This window comes from Notamacropus eugenii, chromosome 3, assembly GCF_028372415.1.
Source record: "Notamacropus eugenii isolate mMacEug1 chromosome 3, mMacEug1.pri_v2, whole genome shotgun sequence".
Classification (NCBI taxonomy): domain Eukaryota; kingdom Metazoa; phylum Chordata; class Mammalia; order Diprotodontia; family Macropodidae; genus Notamacropus; species Notamacropus eugenii.
Window position 1 is genome coordinate 141,316,896 of NC_092874.1, and position 19,739 is coordinate 141,336,634.

The 19,739-nt window shown below is 38.1% G+C and overlaps 1 protein-coding gene and 1 pseudogene across 11 annotated transcripts in view; one reads left to right on the forward strand and one right to left on the reverse strand.

The window, feature by feature from the left end:
• The window catches only part of LOC140533361 (uncharacterized), a 130,700-nt gene extending 120,206 nt beyond the window's left edge, over positions 1-10,494 (reverse strand). For all 8 annotated transcript variants that reach the window (XM_072653009.1, XM_072653005.1, XM_072653004.1 and 5 more), the window contains exons 1-2: positions 10,197-10,494; positions 2,510-2,599 (exon numbers count right to left, since the gene is read on the reverse strand). In XM_072653009.1, coding sequence (XP_072509110.1) covers positions 2,510-2,599; positions 10,197-10,409 — 303 coding nt within the window. In that variant the 5' untranslated portion in view covers positions 10,410-10,494. The remainder of the gene's footprint in view (positions 1-2,509; positions 2,600-10,196) is intronic.
• Positions 10,449-19,739, forward strand: part of LOC140533362 (ribose-phosphate pyrophosphokinase 2 pseudogene) — a 52,835-nt pseudogene continuing 43,544 nt past the window's right edge. For 2 of the 3 annotated variants that reach the window (XR_011976890.1, XR_011976888.1), the window contains exon 1: positions 10,494-10,645. The product of XR_011976890.1 is annotated as a ribose-phosphate pyrophosphokinase 2 pseudogene, transcript variant X4 (transcript). Of the gene's footprint in view, positions 10,646-19,739 lie in introns of all 3 variants that reach the window. The other variant, XR_011976887.1, reaches the window with a different exon arrangement.

The following is a 19,739-nucleotide window of genomic DNA, read 5'->3' on the forward strand; positions in this document are numbered from 1 at the left end:
ATGTTTGAATATACAATGGATTGAAGTGGGGAGAGAATAGAGGCAGGCAGGCCTACCAGCAGACTTTTGTAATAGTCCAAGGATGAGGGAATGTCAGAGAAAGGAACATATTCAAGAAATGTTGTAAAAGTTAAATCAACTAGACTTGGTAACAGCTTGGATATGGGTACGGGCATATGGGTGTGTGTGTGAGGATGAGTCTTGGTGTAAACTTGAGGCACTGGGTAGATGGTGTTGCCCTCTATGGTAATAGAGAGGGTATAGCAGCGTCAAAGGTCTTGGTCACATGTACAAACCTTGTGTACAGACCTCTGTTCTGCTCCTGGCATTTCTCCTGGAGTTGTTGGGAAGCAAACACCATATCGACTGTTCCTTGGCCCTTTCTGAAGCCACACTGGCTCTCAGGTATATGACTATCTTCCAGGTGAAGGATAAGCCTATTAAGGAGGACTCTAGCAAGAATTTTGCCAGCAGTGACTAAGAGAGATTGTCACAGGACAATCTATTACCTTTACCCTTATGGAGATGGACAATGGAGGCATCCTTGAACTCCTGGGGGATAACCTCCTCTTTCCATATAACCTGGAAAATTTCAGTCAACTTTTGTATGACCAATGGTCTCCCTGCCTTGTAAATCTCAGCTGGAATAGAATCAGCACTATGTGCTTTGCCACATGAAAGGAGCCTAATGGCCCTCAAAACCTCTTCTTCAGTTGGAAGTTCAACTAAGGAAGGATTGACTCAGCAGATCTCTCTAGGATCATGTCCCTATCACTAATCAATGTGGCTCCATCAGCACTGAGTTGTTGTGATGCACCATAGGTGCCCAAGTTCTGGATAATGGACAATGCTCTCGTGCCTTCCCAGTTACCAATGGAATGAAACAGTGCTGTATGCTTGCTCCCATGCTTTTTAGCATGTTTTAAGCCATGTTGACAAATGCTTTCAGTGAGGATGAACACAGCATCGAGGTCAGCTACCATACTGATGGTAAGTTCTTCAATTTGAAAAGGTTACAAGCCAAGACCAAAGTGGAAGGAGTGTTGGTGCATGATTTTCTGTTTGTAGATGATTGTGCACTCAATGTGGCCTCTAAAGTTGAGAGGTAACAAAGTATGGATCAATTCTCTGCTGCCTATGCTAATTTTGGCCTAATAATTAACACCAAGAAAACACAGGTGCTCCATCAGCCACCACCACATCATCCATACGTGGAACTATCACTTACAACAAATGGAGAAGTTTTGAATGTTGTGGATAAGTTCAGTTACCTTGGTAGTGTACTTTCCAGGGATGTACACATTGACAATGAGGTTGAAGTATGCATTGCCAGAGCTAGTTCAGTGTTTGGGAGGCTCCAAAGAAAAGTTTGGGAGAGGAGGTATTAGATTGACTACCAAACTGAAAGTCTACAAAGCCTTTGTGCTGACCTCATTGTTATATGCTTGTGAAACATGGAGAGCCTACCAGCACCATGCCAGGAAATTGAACTGCTTCCATTTGAACTGTCTTAGGAAGATTCTGAGGATCACCTGGCAGGATAAGGTACCAGACACTGAAGTCCTTGCTCAAACTGAACTGCCAAGTATCCAAACTATGCTTCAGAGAGCGCAACTCTGATGGGCTGGCCACGTTATTTGAATGCAAAATGTACACTTGCCAAAAAGATTATTTTGTGGAGAACTCTCATGGGGCAGGCAATCACATGGTGGTCAGAAGAAGTGATACAAGGATACTCTCAAGGTCTCTCTCAAGAACTTTGGATTTGACTGTGCAACATGGGAGACACTGGCACAGGACCACTCAGCATGGTGTGGCCACACCAGAAAGGGTGCTGTGTTCTTTGAGCAAAACAGAATTGAGACAAAACAAAGTAAATGCAGGATGTGCAAATTTGGGATATCCACCCCAAATATTCACATGGACTATTTGTGCCCAACTTGTGGTAGAGCATTCTGAGCTTGTGTTGGTTTGATCAGCCACAGTCAGGCACACTGAAATTTCACTTTATCATGGTGATGTCATTTGGGTCCTCTTCGAAGACAAAGGACAAGAACCACTAGGGAGACTAGAAGGGGGGAGGGTTTGAGGGGAAAGATGATGAGATCAGTTTTGGACACGTTGAGTTTAAGATGTCTACTGACATATAGTGTGAAATATCTGAGGCAGCTGGAGGTGTGAGCTTGGAGGTCATCAGAGAGGTTGGTTGGGGCAGGATAAGTAGATTTGAGAATAACATAGGGAAAGTAATTAAATCCATGAGAACTTCATCACTTTAATATGATGTGATCACTTTAAAAGGCTGCATAACTAATAAAATGCCTTATTCTCATTTAACTTAACTTAACCATTAACTTTCCTGAGGTGACAAGGAAGCCCTACACCGTATCAGCAATACAGACTATGTCTCAGAGGAAAAAAAGATTGAATAGAACCCATAAAATGTGATAAGAAAGTTTTACACAGGAATTTAACAGCACTCTTTTTGGGTAGAGGGATTAAAAATTACCAGCTGAGCATAAGGGAGATCAGTTTCAAATATTTTGAGAGCTTTAACTTTGTTCACGATGTTCAGCAGTTCGTTGTAGTACTCAACAGCCTAAAAGAAAAAGAAAAAGAAAAAGGAGATTTTAATTTTTACAAATTGATTTCTAGATTGTCAAGCTATTACTCTCATAGTTGCAATGGTCATGCCTGGTAAAACTCTAGGGTTCAATTAAGGAATAAGTAGTTACTGTGAACCTACTATGTTTAAAGTGCTATTGAATGTACAGAAACCTGCAACATTGGCTATGTTTTTTTTTGAAAATGTCATGAATTTAGGATAAAAGAGAGAAAGACTGAGCCAAAAAAAAAAAAAACAAAAGGAAAGAGACAGAGATTGAGACAGAAATAGAGACAGAGCAAAGAGATAGACAGATAGACAGAACTACAGACAGAAGATCCTATCAGTAGTTTTTTTAAACAATGTTTTTATGCTTTGTTGAGTCAGAAACTTAAAAGCTTAAAGCCACATATTTGAAAAATGTAAACAAACAGATTTATATTGTTATATGTAGAAAACCCTAGCTCATGAATAGATGAAAACAAGTGACAGCTGGAAAATTTTAATTATTCACTTTAGATGTCACAATAACTGCAGCAAATTCTATTGAAAATTCAGATGTTTCTAAATAGCTATATACATGTAGACTATAGATAAATACATAGTTGGTTAGAAGAGAAAGGTATTAAATTATAAAGATAACAACAGGGGTTTTATCTGTAAAAATATAAGTATATATTAAGCTCACTAATATCTTTCACCTTTCATATAAAAAAAAAGTTGACCAATATATTTTGAAATTGCAGACAACTCATTATAGAGGAATAAGTGTTACCATTACATAAATAGCATGAACAAAGAGATTTTTAAATTGATCTTTAAATGAGGAAATATATAAAATAAAATTTAAAATTTAAAAGATTTTAAATATATAATGCATAATATAAATTATTATATATTATAAATCATACACATGATGTTATATATTGTTTATATGTTATCTGACAACATATAAAATTATGAAATATTAGGTAGGTATCTAACAAATATTTGTTGAATTTTATTGGAACTAAAACATTCTAAAGTTGGAACCAACCTTAAAGATAATCTAGTTTGGAAGGAACAGATCTTGAACTCTACAGGGGTTTGACTATGAGTCCTTTACTATGTAAATGTTACTATTCAATTATTCAGTCATGTCTGTCTCCTTATGATGACATAGTCCCACAGAACACCAGGTCTTTCTATCCTCCACTATTTCTCAAAGTCTGTTCATGTTTTTTTATTTCCATGACATTATTCATCCATCTCATCTTCTGATGTCTCCTTTTCCTTTTTCCTTCGATCTTTACCAACGAGTCCCATCTTCTCATTATGTGGCCAAAGTATTTAATGTTCCGCTTCAGTTTTTGATGCTCCAGTGACTAGCCTGAATTCGTTTCTTTAAATATTGACTGATTTGATCTCCTTGCTGTCTAAGGAACTATCAAAAGTCTTCTCCAGCACCACAGTTCAAAAGCATTGATTTCCTTATAGTCCAACTCTCATAGTCATACACTGCTAGTGGAAAAAAAACCCACAGGTTTGACTATACAGACCTTTGCTGGGAAGGTGATTTCTCTGAGTTTTAATAAGCTATCCAGTTTTGCCATAGTTTTCTTTCCAAGGAATAAGTATCTTTTAATTGCATGACTGCAATCACCATCTGTAGTGATCTTTGAGACCAAGAATATAAAATTTGATACCACTTCCATTTCTTCTCCCTCTATTTTGCCAGGAAGTGATGGAATCAGTTGCAAAGATCTTAGTTTTCTTATAGTAAGCTTCAAGCCAGCTTTCACAGTCTTTTCTTCCACCCTCATTAAGAGGTTTCTTAATTCCTCTTCACTTTCTGCCATCACAGTGCTATCACCTGCATATCTGAGATGGTTGATATTTCTCCTGGCAACCTTAATTCTGGCTTTTGACTCATTCACCCTGGCATTTCGCATGATGTCCTCTGCATATAAGTTAAATAAATAAGGTAACAATAGATAGCCTTGTTGTACTCCTTTTCCAGTCTTGAACCAATTAGGTGTTCCATGTTTGGTTCTAATTATTGCTGTTTGTCCCACATACAGGTTCCTTAGAAGACAAGTAAGGCAATTTGGTATTTTCATCTCTTTGAGAGGACTTGCCACATTTTGTTGTGATCCATACAGTTAGAGGCTTTGGTGTAGCCAATGAAGCAAAAGTAAATGTTTTTCTGGAACTCCCTTGTTTTCTCCATAATTCAGCAAATGTTGGCAATTTATTCTCTAGTTTCTCTGTCTCTTCAAAAATCAGCCTGCTCTTCTGGTAATTCTCAGTTCACATATTGCTGAAGCCTAACTTGTAGAATCTTAACATATAACCTTGCAGGTATGTGAAGGAGCACAATCGATCAGCAATTTGAACATTCCTTGGCATTGCCCTTCTTTAGGATTGGTACATAAATTGATCTTTTCCAATCCAGGGACCACTGTTGAGTTTTCCAAACGTGTGGGCACATTGAGTATAGCACTTTAACACCATCATCTTTTAGGATATTAAATAGCTTAGCTGGAATTCCATCACTTCCACTAGCCTTTCTGTTAGCAATGCTTCCTAAGGCCCACTTGATTTCATTCTTTCGGATGACTGACTCTAGACCAATAATATACCATGGTTATCAATGATGTTACACTCTCTTGCACAAGTTGGATTTGTTTGGTGTATTCTTGGCACCTCTTGTTAATCTCTTCTGTTTCTGTTAAATCCCTATCATTTTTGTTTTTTATTATACCCATTTTTGCATGAAACATTCTCTTCATATCTCTAATTTTCTTGAAAAAGTCGAATCTTTCCCATTCTATTGTTTTCTTCTGTTTCTTTGTATTGCTCATTAAAGAAAACATTTAAGGAAATCTCCTTGCTATTCTCTGGAATTCTGCATTCAATTGGGTATATCTTTCCCTTTCTCCTTTCCCTTTCCTTAATTATTTGTAAAACCTTATCATACAGCCATTTTGCTTTCTTGGTCTACTTTTTCTTTGGAATGTTTTTGTTTTCTGTACAATATTGTGAACCTCTGCTCTTCAGGCCTTCTACCAGATCTAAGCTTCCTTTCAGCTTTGTCTCAGCTGCTTCATCAATACCGTAGCTACTTCTAGTCTTCTATCCTTCCCTTGTAGAATATTTAACACTTTCTGACCCGAGGTCATCTCTTTTATCACTTTAATACTGTCCATGAGGTTTTTTGTTCAAAGATACTAGAGTGGTTTGCCATTTCCTTCTCCAGTAGATAACCTTTTGTCAGAACTCTCCACTGTGACCTGTCCATCTTGAGCATCCCTGCATAGCATAACTCATAGTTTCATTGAGCTAGGAAATCCCCTAGGCAGTGATTCAGGATTGGGTAAAAAGAACTGTTCTATTTTTAAATATAATGTGAGCCTGCATGCTTATGAATCAGAATAGGTAGCTACCCTTGGAGGAACATCTGATAATAAAGTTCCTCAGTTCTACCAACTGGGGCCAAATGAGTAAGGAAAATATAAAACTGTACCTGAGCCCTTCATGTCAGGAGGAGACCATTGGCACAAAAGTTATAGAAATACTGATAATTCAGCTCTCTTGGCCTTACTCTAGTATTCTCTAAGCCTAATGGTGCTTATGTTTTTCAGTTCATTTATCATTATATCAAGTAAGAGGCATTGTGGAATACAAACTCAACTTCCTCTCAAATTACTGTAAATAATGATCCTCCCTCTCTCCTTTCAGAGTTGATGCCTAATACCTCCTACTCAACTGTGGCTATTTCAGGCTGCAAAAAGAGGGAAAACAAAGGTTAGTAGGGAAGGATAAAAAAGAAGTACTAGTCTCGAAACTGAGCCTGAGGGAGCTTTTAACAGGCAATACGGCAAATACACAAAGAAATTTGTGTAATGCTTTAACTTCATTGGTGAGTTCCTAATAGAAAAGCCTTTTAAACATCTTGTAATTTAATAAAAAATGAAAAACTAAAGTTCGAGACAGTGCTTTCTGTCATAATACTACCACTTTCTTGTATTCTTATTATCATAGAATCTGAGTTAGATGGGATGTCAGAACCATCAGATCTCAAAAAGTTAACTGAACAAGGATTCCCACTTCAAAATACCTGACACTCATCTGGGTTCTGCTTGAATTAATCAAACCAAAATAAAAATCAATGAAAAAGCATTTACTAAGGGCCTGATATATACGAGGAACTATACTAGGTAGTGAGGATACAAACACAAAAAATGAAACAATCCCTAGTTTTGATGAGTTGACATTGTAATGGAGGAGAAAACAAATACACATATAAGTATATACAAACTATAAAGACAATATTAATAAATACAAAGTAGTTTGTGAGGGAAGGCGCTACTAGGGGGAATCAAGAAAGCTTCATGGGAAATTATGCTTAAGCGGCATCTTAAAGAAAGAGGGAAATGTTATGAGGCAGACGCATGAGGGATAGCCAATACAAAGGCAGGGAACCAGAAGATGGAATGTCATGGGTGAGAAACAGAAAGAGAAGGCCCACTTTTCTGGACTGCAGGGTACAGAACAGGGAGTAATGTACAAAGAATCTGGAAAGAGAGATTGGGGCTAGGCTGTGAAGGACTTTAAAAGCTAAACAGAGTTTATGTTGGCACTAGAGTTTACTGAATAAGATAAAGAAATTGCCAGACCTACACTTGAAATCTTGCGCTGCACTGAAGGGAAACCCATTATCCCCTCAGGCAGCTCATTCCATCCAGAAGATCCTGCTTTTGCAAGTTGTATGGGCCCGAAGACCATGTGGAAAACCTCCCCAAAACACCAATAATTAATAGGCCACATATTGATTATAACGACACAGGTATTCAAAACCTTTCCAGACTACCAACATAATCTAACTTACCAAGAACACTTGCCAGCCTGACCCAGGAGCAACAACATGGTGTTAATGCTAGTGACAAGAAAAGTGTACAATACACATTGTAGTGTTGAATAAATATTGGTTGGAAATGAAAAGGGTATTTGTAGTCAGGAGCTCCCTGGGTTTAAATCCCACCTCTTACATTCATTAGTTGTATGACCAAAAGTAAGCCATTTACCATCTCTGGACTTCAGTTTCCTCTCTGTAAAATGAAGGCAATAATATCTTTAGTGGTGTTATGTGGATCAAATGAGATAATGAATTTAAAAGACTTTGTAAACCTTAAGGTGATACATTCATATCAATTAAATGACTGGAACCATTATCTACAATCATGCTCAAGTGAAACTTGCTGAAACCGTCTAGAGGGTTAAAATTCCAAAGTCACACATGTAACGTATACACTCTACTAGTTTAATGTAGTGGATGTGCCCCTAGATGTATCTGATTGGGTTACTCTAATGTGGTACACTTACCCTTACCCAGGAAGGGGGAAATGGCTGTTATAAATTAATATTGCAAAAAGTATTTTTAATTTGATGTAGTTCTGTATTGTTTCCCTTGAAGTCCTACTCAGTGTTTCATCAAGTGTGGAGTGGGCACTGAGTTCTTGATAATTATGCCAGTAGAGTACAATATTCAACAGATTCTACTAAGGAGGGAAAGGTTTTGAGTGTGGGCCCACTGATAGACTGTTTGTCAGTCAGCTGAGGACAGGTTTAATTAAGTTCAGAAAACCCATGACCAGGTTGGTTATAGGCGATTAATTTTTCTGCCACATCAAATCATGGGGTCTGTCTACTAAAGTGAAGAGGGTTTGAAATTATGTCCATGGAGAGGATACCCATCCTGGTGAAAAAATTACTTTGTGCAATATAGATGTAAACCTGGAGGAAAGGGGGTTCTAGGAAGTTACAACCCTGGGTGAGGACTGATCTCTCAGGAGGAATTTGAGTAAAGAAAATGCTACAAAACTACTATCCAAAAGGGCCCTGGATTTGTGGTCAGAAGACCTAATCACAAATTTCTCATTTATTACCTGTGTGATCGTGGGCAAGTCACTTAAGCTCTTGGAGTATGTTTCTCCTATGTAATCCTATCTCAATCCTGGTCCAGAACAAATGGTCAAGCAACCCAGAAATCTTGGTAAAAACTGAGATTATAAACCAGACAGGATTGGGCCTGCTGATTGTGGAAAAAAATAAATAAAGTTCTATTCTAGAAGTGTTGTGAATTATATCTCTAAGGATACTGTCTATAACTATAAAATTATGGAATAAGCATTAAAGTTTATTTCCTTGTAGTGATTCAGTTTCTAAAAATATTTAAGTACCTACCATGTGCCATGCAAGGCACTGTCCCAGGTGCTAAGTTTACCAAGAATCTAGAAAATAGTCCTTTGCCCTCAAGAAGTTTAGATCCCACTTAAAGATACAACATGTAAGCAGTTGAGTCAGTACAACATCATTTGAAAGGAGAGTCCAGCTAGGGAGATTAAGAAAGACCTCCAGAGAGTTTAAGATGTAGAAATGAGGAAGGAATGCATTCCAAGCAGGTGGGGAAATCATTCAAAGGGTAAAAGAGACAGTTAAATGTTAAGGATGACCTGAAGTTGTAAACCTGAGTAACTGGAAAGATGGTGGTAATTTGCAGTAAAAGTCCTTACAAAACCTAAAGAAGCTGATATCAAAGAGTAAAATAGAGAGAAAGTAGCATAGCCTGTATTCTCTTCCCCCAGCACCTGGGGCAAAGATGAGTGAAATAACATTTAGGGGAATGAGTGGTAGGGGCCACTTGAGGGTGCCATTGGACTAAACCCTTCAATTTGCTGGTTTATGTGTTTTATATACACACTAATTAATAATAGGCACTAAGGGTAGGGCCATTGTACCACATGAGATTAATCCATTCAAGATACATCTAGTGTCAAACCAACCATATGGAAAGATTGATATGCATGTGCTTTGTGTGTAACACTATAATTTGGTCTCTATTAAATAAAAGAATCTTTAAGTTTCCTCCTAGGTCTAATACAGCAATTTTTTTTCTATCTGGTCAACCCAGAGGAAAAGCTTCTGGCTATCCTGCAACCAATGGCATTTATATTTTCCTGGACTAGAGCAAGAGGCAGAAGTGGAGGAAAAGTTGGAGGGGGACAAGGAAGGGGAAGAGGTAGAGAAAGATGAGCAGAATGAGAAGAGGAGATAGAGGAAGAGAAAGAAGGGAGGGGAAGAGGATGAAGAGAAAAGGTGGAGTAGAGGAGGAAGAAGGGAGCCTAGGGGAGGAGAGAAAGGGGAAGAGGGGTGAGAAGGTAGGAGGGGGAAATAGGAGAGAGGAGAAGAGGGAGGAAAAAGATGAAAGGTAGAAGAAGAAGAGAATAGAGGAAAAGTTGGAGGAAGAGGGGGAGAAAGAGAAGGATGAGAAGAGATGGAAACGGACGAGAAGGGGAGGAACAGGAAAGGAGGTGAAGGAAAAACTGGAGGAAGATGAAGAAGGAGTTATAGGGGAAGGGGAGAAGGAGAAGGAAGGGGAGGAGGAAATGAGGAAAGTACAGGGTACAAAGAAGGGCCAGAAGGTGGAGGGAGGGGAGAGAAAAAGCCAGGAGAGGAGATGAAAAGGGGAGAAAGGAAGAGGACAAGGGCCAAGACAAAGACACGGAGGAGTCAGAGGTTCTCCAGTCGGTCTGCACCGTCTGCACGTTACCTTTAACCAGGACTTGGTTTGCTCACTGGCTATGGCTTTGCGCAAGGCTTGACTACCAGACTCCTGAAGTTGAGCCAAGGTGGTCGAAGGGGCAGACATCACTGTTTTCTCGACACAATGAAAAAAGGAAGGAAGGGATGACGAAGGGGATGGAGATGGGGACAGGGACCGGGGTGACGGAAAAGGCTGGCCTGGGGGGGTGAAGGATGCCATGGTTTGGATATGGAGGGAGAGTTACTGTTGGGACTGGAACATTGAGCTACCAGAAGATTCTTCCGCTCTCCCTCAAATGAGCTTCCCGCTGGGTCGGCTAAGAAGCCTAAGCGGAGCTGCGACGTCACAGTGCCTTTGGAACTTTGTCAGGGTAAAGCGAGGAGACCGCCTGGAGCCATGGACAGGGGCGGGGACACGCGTGGAGGAGCCCCAGAAGACGTGAGGGAGCCGCTCCAGTAAGTGCCAGGCAGACTTTGGCCAGCCGCTTCTGTTTTTACAAGAGGCACACTGTTGGTAGAGTGAGGCGAGCGCTAGATTTGGAGTCATGAAGCTCCGCCTCTCCATACTTGGACAAGAGGCTCTATGCCTCAGTTTCCTCATCTGTAAACTGGAGATAGGTGGGTGGAAGACTTAGATGACCTCTAAATCCCTTTACAATTCTAGATCTGTTCCTCTTTTTATGACCGTCCAATTACTTGACAAAATCTTTTTACATAATAAAGCCTTTGGCAAAATTTCATTTCATTTTAAATTTCAAACTTGTTTATTAACTAGGGGAAAGAGGCAAGGTGAGCAGTATAAAGAGAATTGGATTTGGAATTAGAGGACCTAAGGTCCAGTCTTGGTTCTGTTGCCTCTTATTTGTGTGATCCTAAGTAAGTCACAATCATTCTGGTTCTCAGTTTCTATTTTGTACATATTTCTATTCACTACATATTTCACTTTTCACTTTCACCTTCTTATTCACTCACTCTTCACTGAATTTGGGCTAGAACTCAGGTCATCCTATTAAGGATTTCAACTAAGTTAAATCCTTACTTGGAGCCTGGAAACCTACATTCCACCGTTAGCTATAGCCCATCTGCTAGATATGTGTTTGGATTAGGAACCTCCATTTCCTCTTTCACAGAATAAAACTCATGGTATTTGAACTTCCTCTCTCAAGGAGCTGATGTGAAGATCATGTCATATAACATAAAAGTATGATGCTTTGTAATTGTAAAGTGTCATATGATAAAAGCTTTAAGATTTACAAAGCATTTTATATGCATTAGTTTTTGTTGTTAATGAAAATAATAGTAAGTCTCATTCCTTCACTAAAGTCCTACCCCAACGCCTCTGGGACATGGAGCTGATCTTTTCATTCTGCCACATCTAACTAATTTCATAACTTACTGTAAAAGCATGCACCCCAACATACACAGGAAGGAGGGCCTGCTATCACAGGTTCTTAGATCTTTATTCCTAAAAGGAAAGAAACTTTCAAAGGGTCAACAATCACTTTAATCAAGCATGTGTATCATTCACTTAGTTCAGGGGGAAAAAGTCAGCACCCTGAACTTCAGAGAAAATATAGAGAAATCAAAATCAACAGACATGTTTCCAACTGTCTGACATAAGCAATACATCCATCATAAATCAACAGACAGATCCACCTGTCTGACCATTACATACATATGCAGTTACCAGAGAGGAAAGCATCAACATCTGGGTTTTCAAGCTGGGGGGACTCTTTAGCAGCTGTCTCAATTAGCCAAACAAACACTTCCAAAGAGTAAGCCTCAAAGTAAAACCTCACCTGAGAATATTTATACATTTTTTTTTATAGCCAGAGGGCCTCACAATCCTTGAGAACCAGTGCCTCATTAGAAAATTAACAAAAGGTGTGGGCCTTACTACAAATCATCCCTAATCAAACTCCCCTTAATGAGTAGGCCCATTAATGGGTGAGGAAGATCTTCCCATTAAGAAGCAAAATTATATTAACAATAAGCAAAAATGGATTATCAATACACTTATTTGTATATTTCATAGAATTTAAAGACGGAAGGGACCTAAATGATCTCACACCTTCATTTTATAGATGCGGAAACTGGTCCAGGTTAATCAAAGTTATATGGCTCATAAGTGGCAGAACCTATAAACCTCTGCCTCTAAGTTTAGTGTTCTTTTCACTGTAAAACACTGGCCAAAAAAAAAAAAAAAAGCTCTACAAAGAGCAGGAATGAACTGTCTTCCCAATGCCAGCCTAGTTAAATTCAAAGACATTCATCATTGGGTGCTCATATTTTTTTGTAGCAAAACTTATACAATCATCTAATTTTGCAAAGGGAGATTTGCAGACTCAGAATTCTAGAGTTGAAAGGAACCTGAAAACTCTTCTAGTTTACTACTTCAATTTACAGATGAGGAAACTGAGGCTCAGAGTGATGAAATAAACTTGCTTAGGATCTGATCACAGACAATTCATGGCATAGCCAGGACTAAACACGTCTTTTGATATTGCTTTTTTTTCTATCCTGTTGTTCTTCATTAAATGAATTACCTTTTGTTTTATCCCAGAAACAGAAATATTATTCCTTCTCAAAGGTAATGTACATTTCTCATCGCTGTTTCTACTTCTTTTACTAAGAGAGCATACTAGTTAGTTGGAATTACATCTAGCTCTGCTGCATCTTCTCCCTCTTACCAGTTATATATTGCAGGTTCTAATTATTTTGTGGGTCAGAACCCTCTCAACTTATAGCTCAGAAGCTATGTGTTTATTTATTCACAAGTTTTAATTTTTACCAGTAAGCCAAATGATGTACTTAGTTCAAACAGTTTTTAATTATATAGTAATGTAAATAAAGTAATAACAGAACATTTCCCCTATAAATGTTGAGAATAATCCCTCATAAACACGATCATGCTCAGCAGAAAAAGTTAACCTTTAAAGACAGTAATGCTATTTGGGTAGGGTACGTTGGTGAAAGAGAACATGGGAAAACAGGGCACATGAATACACAGGGGCCACTCAAACATCTCCCCCAGGCCATAAAGATGTTGATGTTTTCTCTTATTCTATTCACTCTTCTCAGCCTGCTCTGTTCTAGGCACTGCTTTCCAGATTGTCATCTCCAGATGCTTACAATCCAATCAGTCCAATGCCACTGACCTCTTTGCTGTTCCTTACATAATACAGTAAATATCCCAAATCTGGATTTTCATTGGTTGTTCTCCATCCCTGAAATTCTTTCCCTCCTTTTCTCTGTTTTCTGCCTTCCCTCTTCCTTCATATTTTACCTAAGTCCCAATCTTCTGCAAGATGTCCTTCCCAAATCCTCTTAATATTAGTGCTTTCCCTCTGTTGATTATCTCCAATTTATCCTTTATATATCTTATTTTTACTTAGTTTTTTATATGTTATCTCCCCCCACTAGAATGTGAGTTTCTTGAGAGTAGGGACTGTTTTTTTCTTTATCTTTGTTTTTGCTTTCCTTTGTATTCCTAGTACTTAGTACATTACCTGGAATACATTAGGTGCTTAATAAACGCTTGTTGACTATTACCCAATAACTGTGGTTGCTGTAGTTCCTGTACCAGTTTTCCTAGCTACTTTCACTGTCCACTAGGGAAATCTGTGCTGAAAAAGCCTTCTTCAGTTTCTTCTCTTGGCCTCCTTCTTCAGTTTCCTCAGCTAAGGAAGGAATATGGTTGTGAGAAACACATTTGTGAGGAACACAGGATTTCTCAGGCAAGGTCAGGGAGAAAGCCTGGGTGAGCTGCCGCTGCCCACTGTTTCCCTGTTTGCAAGCCCTCAGGAAGATCCATGTGATAGACCTATTCTCACAGAAAGAACTCAGAAACAGAGTAGGCAGAGGAAGGCATATTTTATACTTCTTATGAAAAAGGAGGTGTGCTGGCCACTATGAACACATACACTGATACAGAAGCAGGAGCAAGCTTAAATAGTCATACCTTTCCCATTAGAGTCAGGATTGGTCCAGACTTCTCAAGGTTATACTCTTCCTTATCCTTCCGTTACATTCCCTCCTTATGCATGAGGTTAATAACGCAGGTGCAGTAGTGAGCGCCAGGGCATGACCCCTAGGATCCAAGCCGTTTGTCATGTCCCAACCTTTCTAATTCCCCCTGAAGGCAGGATGTGCTTGACCACCATCTTTGCAAAATAGGATAAACTTACCACAAGCTCCCATCAGTCAGGGAGCTTTACTATTTCTGAAGAACATCTGTGGGAGCAAAACAAGATGCAATAGCATCTATTCTTACAATGGTCCTCAGCAAAGGGACTTCTTCAGTGCCACCTGCATTTTCTCTCCATTCATTGGAGGTATTGAGATGGGTTATCCTCTTCCCAGCAGAGAAGGATACAGGAATCCCCCTAGCCATCATTCTCAGAAAGTAGCTATGAATATCTCCAGTTCATTGAAGATTACAATTCTCTCTAATAAGTATTCTCGGTCAAGAGGTCTTCAGCCTTTTCAATTAGACTTCTCAACAATACTTGTCAAGATTTCTTAGTCTTTCAATCTAGTTTCTTAAAACCAGTACCTATGAAGATCTCCACAGTATTTTCAACCAGCTTTATTTCATCCAGTGGCTTTTTGAAGTTCTTAGTAGTGAGGAAATTAAAATTATTCTGTATCATTTAATAATTGATTTTATTAAAAATAATTGATTCTATTCTGTAATTGATCCTGTGCTTTATTATTGCTCCATTTTGTCAAGCTACACTTCTCTGTTCTTGACTTAAGCTTAAGGATGCAGTCAAAGATGTGGTTGAAAGCAGTTGTCTACTCTGGGTCCATGACTTGTTTGTCAGGAGGTAGGCAACATGCTTCTTCATCATCATTTGTCTTCTTAACAAGGTTTCTCTCAGATAATGGCTATTAAACTCTATGTACTCTTTTTATTTAATTTTTCTTCATTAACATAAATCTATTTTTTCTCTTTCTTGCCTCAGCCAAAGGGGGTGAACCTTTCTCCTCTTCAGTCAAGCTGTGCCAGGAAGCATGTGCTGAGATTGGCTTTTCTCTTTGGCCTCTTTGTGGAACTCTTCTGTTAACTGCCCCCTTCTTCTGAGCTCTACTCTGCTGAACTAAACTTCTTTTACTGCCCTCCCCTGAGTCTCTGTTAACTTTCATCAAAATTATGATCAGAAAATTCATTTTAGCATTTATCATAACCCTTTGCTGATGTCTCACCTGATCTCCATTTCCTTAAATAGAAAAAAAGGTGGAGATAATGGGATGGGAAAACCATTTTTAGACACCCCTGCTCACCCAGAAGTCCCTCTGTTGTATGCAAATAACAACTATTGTGCTGGTAAAAGAATTTCCAGAGTGGCTGTTGACCTTTCTCTTACTTTGCCAGAAAGAGACCATATCTTTCTGATGCCTCTACTTTGGGAATGTGTAGATCCTGTTGCAAATGATCTCAGTTTTTGTTTTTTGGGTTTTTTTTTTTTTGGTAGTAGAATTTTGTTCTGTGGAATATGGCTTGAAATAAGTGGGTATATGACAGGATATGGATTTCTTTTTGTTATCTACTATGTTATCTATCTATATTCATTTGTGACAGTATTTATTGAAAGGAGATCTGATGTTCACTTCATTATTTTACTTTTTCTCTCACAAACAAATTAGTTTATATTAGACAAGATAGAGCCAATATCTTTTAAATGTTCATTACAAAGGGGATTTCAGTAAGTAGCTAGGAAATCATTTTCTTGAAAAAAAATACTGGAAAAATTGAAATGAGAAATTTTTACAGGTATCCTGATTGTCCTTTGTAATGGTTAGTCAGAGCTTGAAACTCCTGATACATTTTATTTTATCTGATTTGTGGCATAATCACCACCAGAAGAATGGACAGGGTCCAACCTAGTGCAATAGAAGACAATTTAAGGAAAGCTAAAGTGTTTTAATGCAGCTGTGCAGTGGCTAAAGCATTTCTTACATATACTGATAAATACTTATACTAGCAAAGTGTTATGTTAATGAAGTATCCCTTACGTGGTGCTCATAACTTTGAAATTATGTGAATAAATGAACAAAGCCTGAGGTGGTGAGGTTACATTTTAGTCTGTCCCCACCATCAAAACCCTATAAAAATGAGACCCCAAACTCCTGCCCCAGTCCCAGCCCTCTTCCACCTGGTCCATGTTGCCCAAGTGCTCCCAAGTGCTCTGAGGTTGCCTAAGTGACTCTCTGTGCCCCTCTTCTTCCCCATTCTCTTCGTTGCTGCTACTTCCCTCCACCACCCAATTCCCCCAACCCTATGACGCCTGTCTCCATACCCCCTGATGTTTCCCTCTGTATTTTCTGTGCTTTTTACGTTTATACTCTCTTCGCTATATTAAAGTGTGATTGATGCATTGCACTTTGCTTGCTGCTGTTGTGGTCTTTTCCCATGAGTATCCAAAAAACTCTGTGTGCCTGCCTCCACCTTGACCCAAAGGAAACCCCCTGCTTATCCCATTCCTTTGGTCATGATCCAGGAAGACCAAGACTGACACTGTCCATTATTCATTGCCACACATAACTGGGAGCCATCATGGTGCAATGACTTCATGGATAGAAAGCAAGAGTGGGTGACTGAACCTTGTGTCCCCTCCCAGGAGAATTTTTTCTTCATTTGGGACACAATTAATTTATTAATAATTCCATAAGTGAATTGGAAATTCAGTAATAATTCTGACAACTACTTCTCTCTCATGAGGTTGCTGTGGAGAAGTAAGTTCTTTATAACCTTAAGTGCAAATTGTCATATAGACCCATCATCTTCCCTTCCTCCAGAACCTTGTGTATATTTGGTGTATGCTTACATATGTATGTGCTTACATGCTCTCCCCAGAGAGAATACAAACTATGTGAAGGCAGGGACTGTTCCAATTTTTATCTACGTATCCCCAGAACTCAATATAGTGCCCAGCTTATAGTAGATATTTAATAAATGCTTATTTTTTTTAGATATTTGTGATGTCAATTTCTAGCAACAATTAGTTCACTCCCTTGTAATTTCCTCAATATGAAAACTCCTTCTACTAGATTGCTATTTGGAGACTTGCCGGAGATTAAAAGGTTAAGTGATTTATCCATGGTCATAAAACTGGCAAGTGTCAGAGTTCAGTTTTGAAATTAGGTCTTCCTGACTCCAAATCCAACACCCTTGTCATTTAGCCCCTGACTTTGTTTAAAATCTATTTAAATTTTTTTTTCTCCACTGAGCTATAACACAGTAAACAACACTGTATTTTATAGCTTGTTATAGGCAGCTGGTAATGAAGTGGATACAGTGTGGGGCCTGGAGTCAGCAAGATCTGAGTTCAAATCTAGCTTCACTTATTAGCTGTGTGACCCTGGGTAAGTTATTTAACCTGTCTTTGCCTCAGTTTTTTCAACTTTATTATGGACATAAGAATAGTACCTACCTCTCAGGGTTGATGTGAGGGTCAAATGAGATAATATTTGTTAGAAACACTTAGCAAGGTCTGGCACATAATAAGATCTATGTAAATTCTTATTACTTTTCCTTTTCTTTTGGTAGAAAAGTTTGTCTTTAAAAAAAGGTTGCAATTAGTTGATAGGATTAGCAGTTATAACCTTACTTCTCTATCGTTTGCCAAAATTAACTCTTTGGACACAAATATACCCAATGTAAACACTAGCTGCAGATCTTTTGCTGTCTGATTTTTTAAAAATAGCAGTAAAAGTATAAGAAACTTAGCCTTTCTCTTCCTTTTGAAGTGAATTATTCATCATTTGTTATATATATTGAAAATAAGTTTTCCTGGGAATAATAAAAGCTTACATGTATACAGCATTTAATAATTAAAACTATTTTATGGGTTTTATTTCATTTGATCCTTACTTATGAGGTCATAAGAATTATTATACCCACTTTCAGATGATGAAACTGAGATCCAGTGACTTCAACACTCATAAAACTAGCAAACAGCAGAGTCAGAACTCATTTATTTATTAATTCATAAATATTTATTATCTTTTCATTTATATTACTGAAATAGTTATGGATATTTTTCTCTTGGTTTAGCTTATTTTCATCATGCAAATATTCTTGTTTTTCAGAAATTCTCATGTCCATCATTTTTTATTGCAGAATAATATTATAATGCATTAGTTTGTATAGTCATTTCCCAATCAGTGGGTACACATTTTGTTTCCAGTTCTTTGCTACCACAGTGAATGTTACTGTGAGTATTTTGGCATATATTAAATCTTTTTATTCCTATCTTTGGCTTCCTAGAGCTATAAGGCCAGTGTTGTGTTGGCTAGATCAGATATATTGACAGTAGATCAGGAAGTCAAACTCTGAGCAACCTAAAAAACCAGAGAAGGTCTTGAAGAATAGATAATGAAACATCCTCCTCAGATCTCTTCACGTATACCTTGTTCATATATAGCTTCCCAGATAAGGTATCTCTATCAGATGTCTTTGCCTGATTGTTTTTCTTTGTTACAAGAGAAAGTTCAATATGGAAGGGAAGTAGAAAATGACTGTGAAGTAAAGACAAAAGACCTCAATAGAGTATGTTTTAACAAATGTTTAATAAATGTTTACTAGGTACAAGACACGGGTTTTCTGACCTCTAGTCTTTCTACTATTCTATGCTGCCCCTACGGCATAAAGTAACGTTTTTATGACAAACAACTTAGTAAATAATTCTAACATAATCAATGTCAGAAAAATGACAACTCTATTGATTACAGAAAAATAATTCAATGAGAATCACACATTTGCTTTTATTTTCTGCACATATTTTATGATATTTCTCCCCAAAGAAATCAGTGATATCAGAGGTGTCAAACATGCAGCCCAGGCGAACAACACTCTGAAGTACATTCAGAATCAGATTAAAATGTATGTGTGATATATTTGTATGCATAATGTATTTTACGAAGTGAATAAAAATACAGTAATACCTAAATAATGTTACATTTTAAAACTAAGCCAATATGTGATCTAGAGGGATCCTTATGTATGGACTTGTGCCCTTCATTTTTATTTGAGTTTAACACTACTGAACTACATTATTGCATTTGTCAAATAGCAAAACATCTGATCTGTTCAATTCAATTCAATATTTATTAATAATTGATTGTTGAATCTGTTGGCCAGTTGGGTTGTTGTTAAGTTCTAGTATATCTTATAGTAAAATAGATCTTATAGACTAGGTGGTATCTCTGTGACAGTCTGTGATGAGAATGCCCAACCCCAAATACTTCTTTTACATTCCACACCCCCCCCCCCATTTTTCACAGAGGCAGCTAGGTGGTGCAGTGGATGGAGTACCCTGTTTGCCTCAGTTTCCTCTTCTGTAAAATGAGCTGAAGAAGGAAATAGAAATTGCAAACCTCTCCAGTACCTTTGCCAAGAAAACCCCCAAGAGTAACAAAGAGTTGAAAATGACTGAATAACAAAATTTTCACTTCATTTTGTTATACTATTTGAAATCCCACTAATGAAACAATTAGGTAACAAGGTCTCCCAGGCAGAATGTCAGCCTCTTTCATGCTAGCAGGA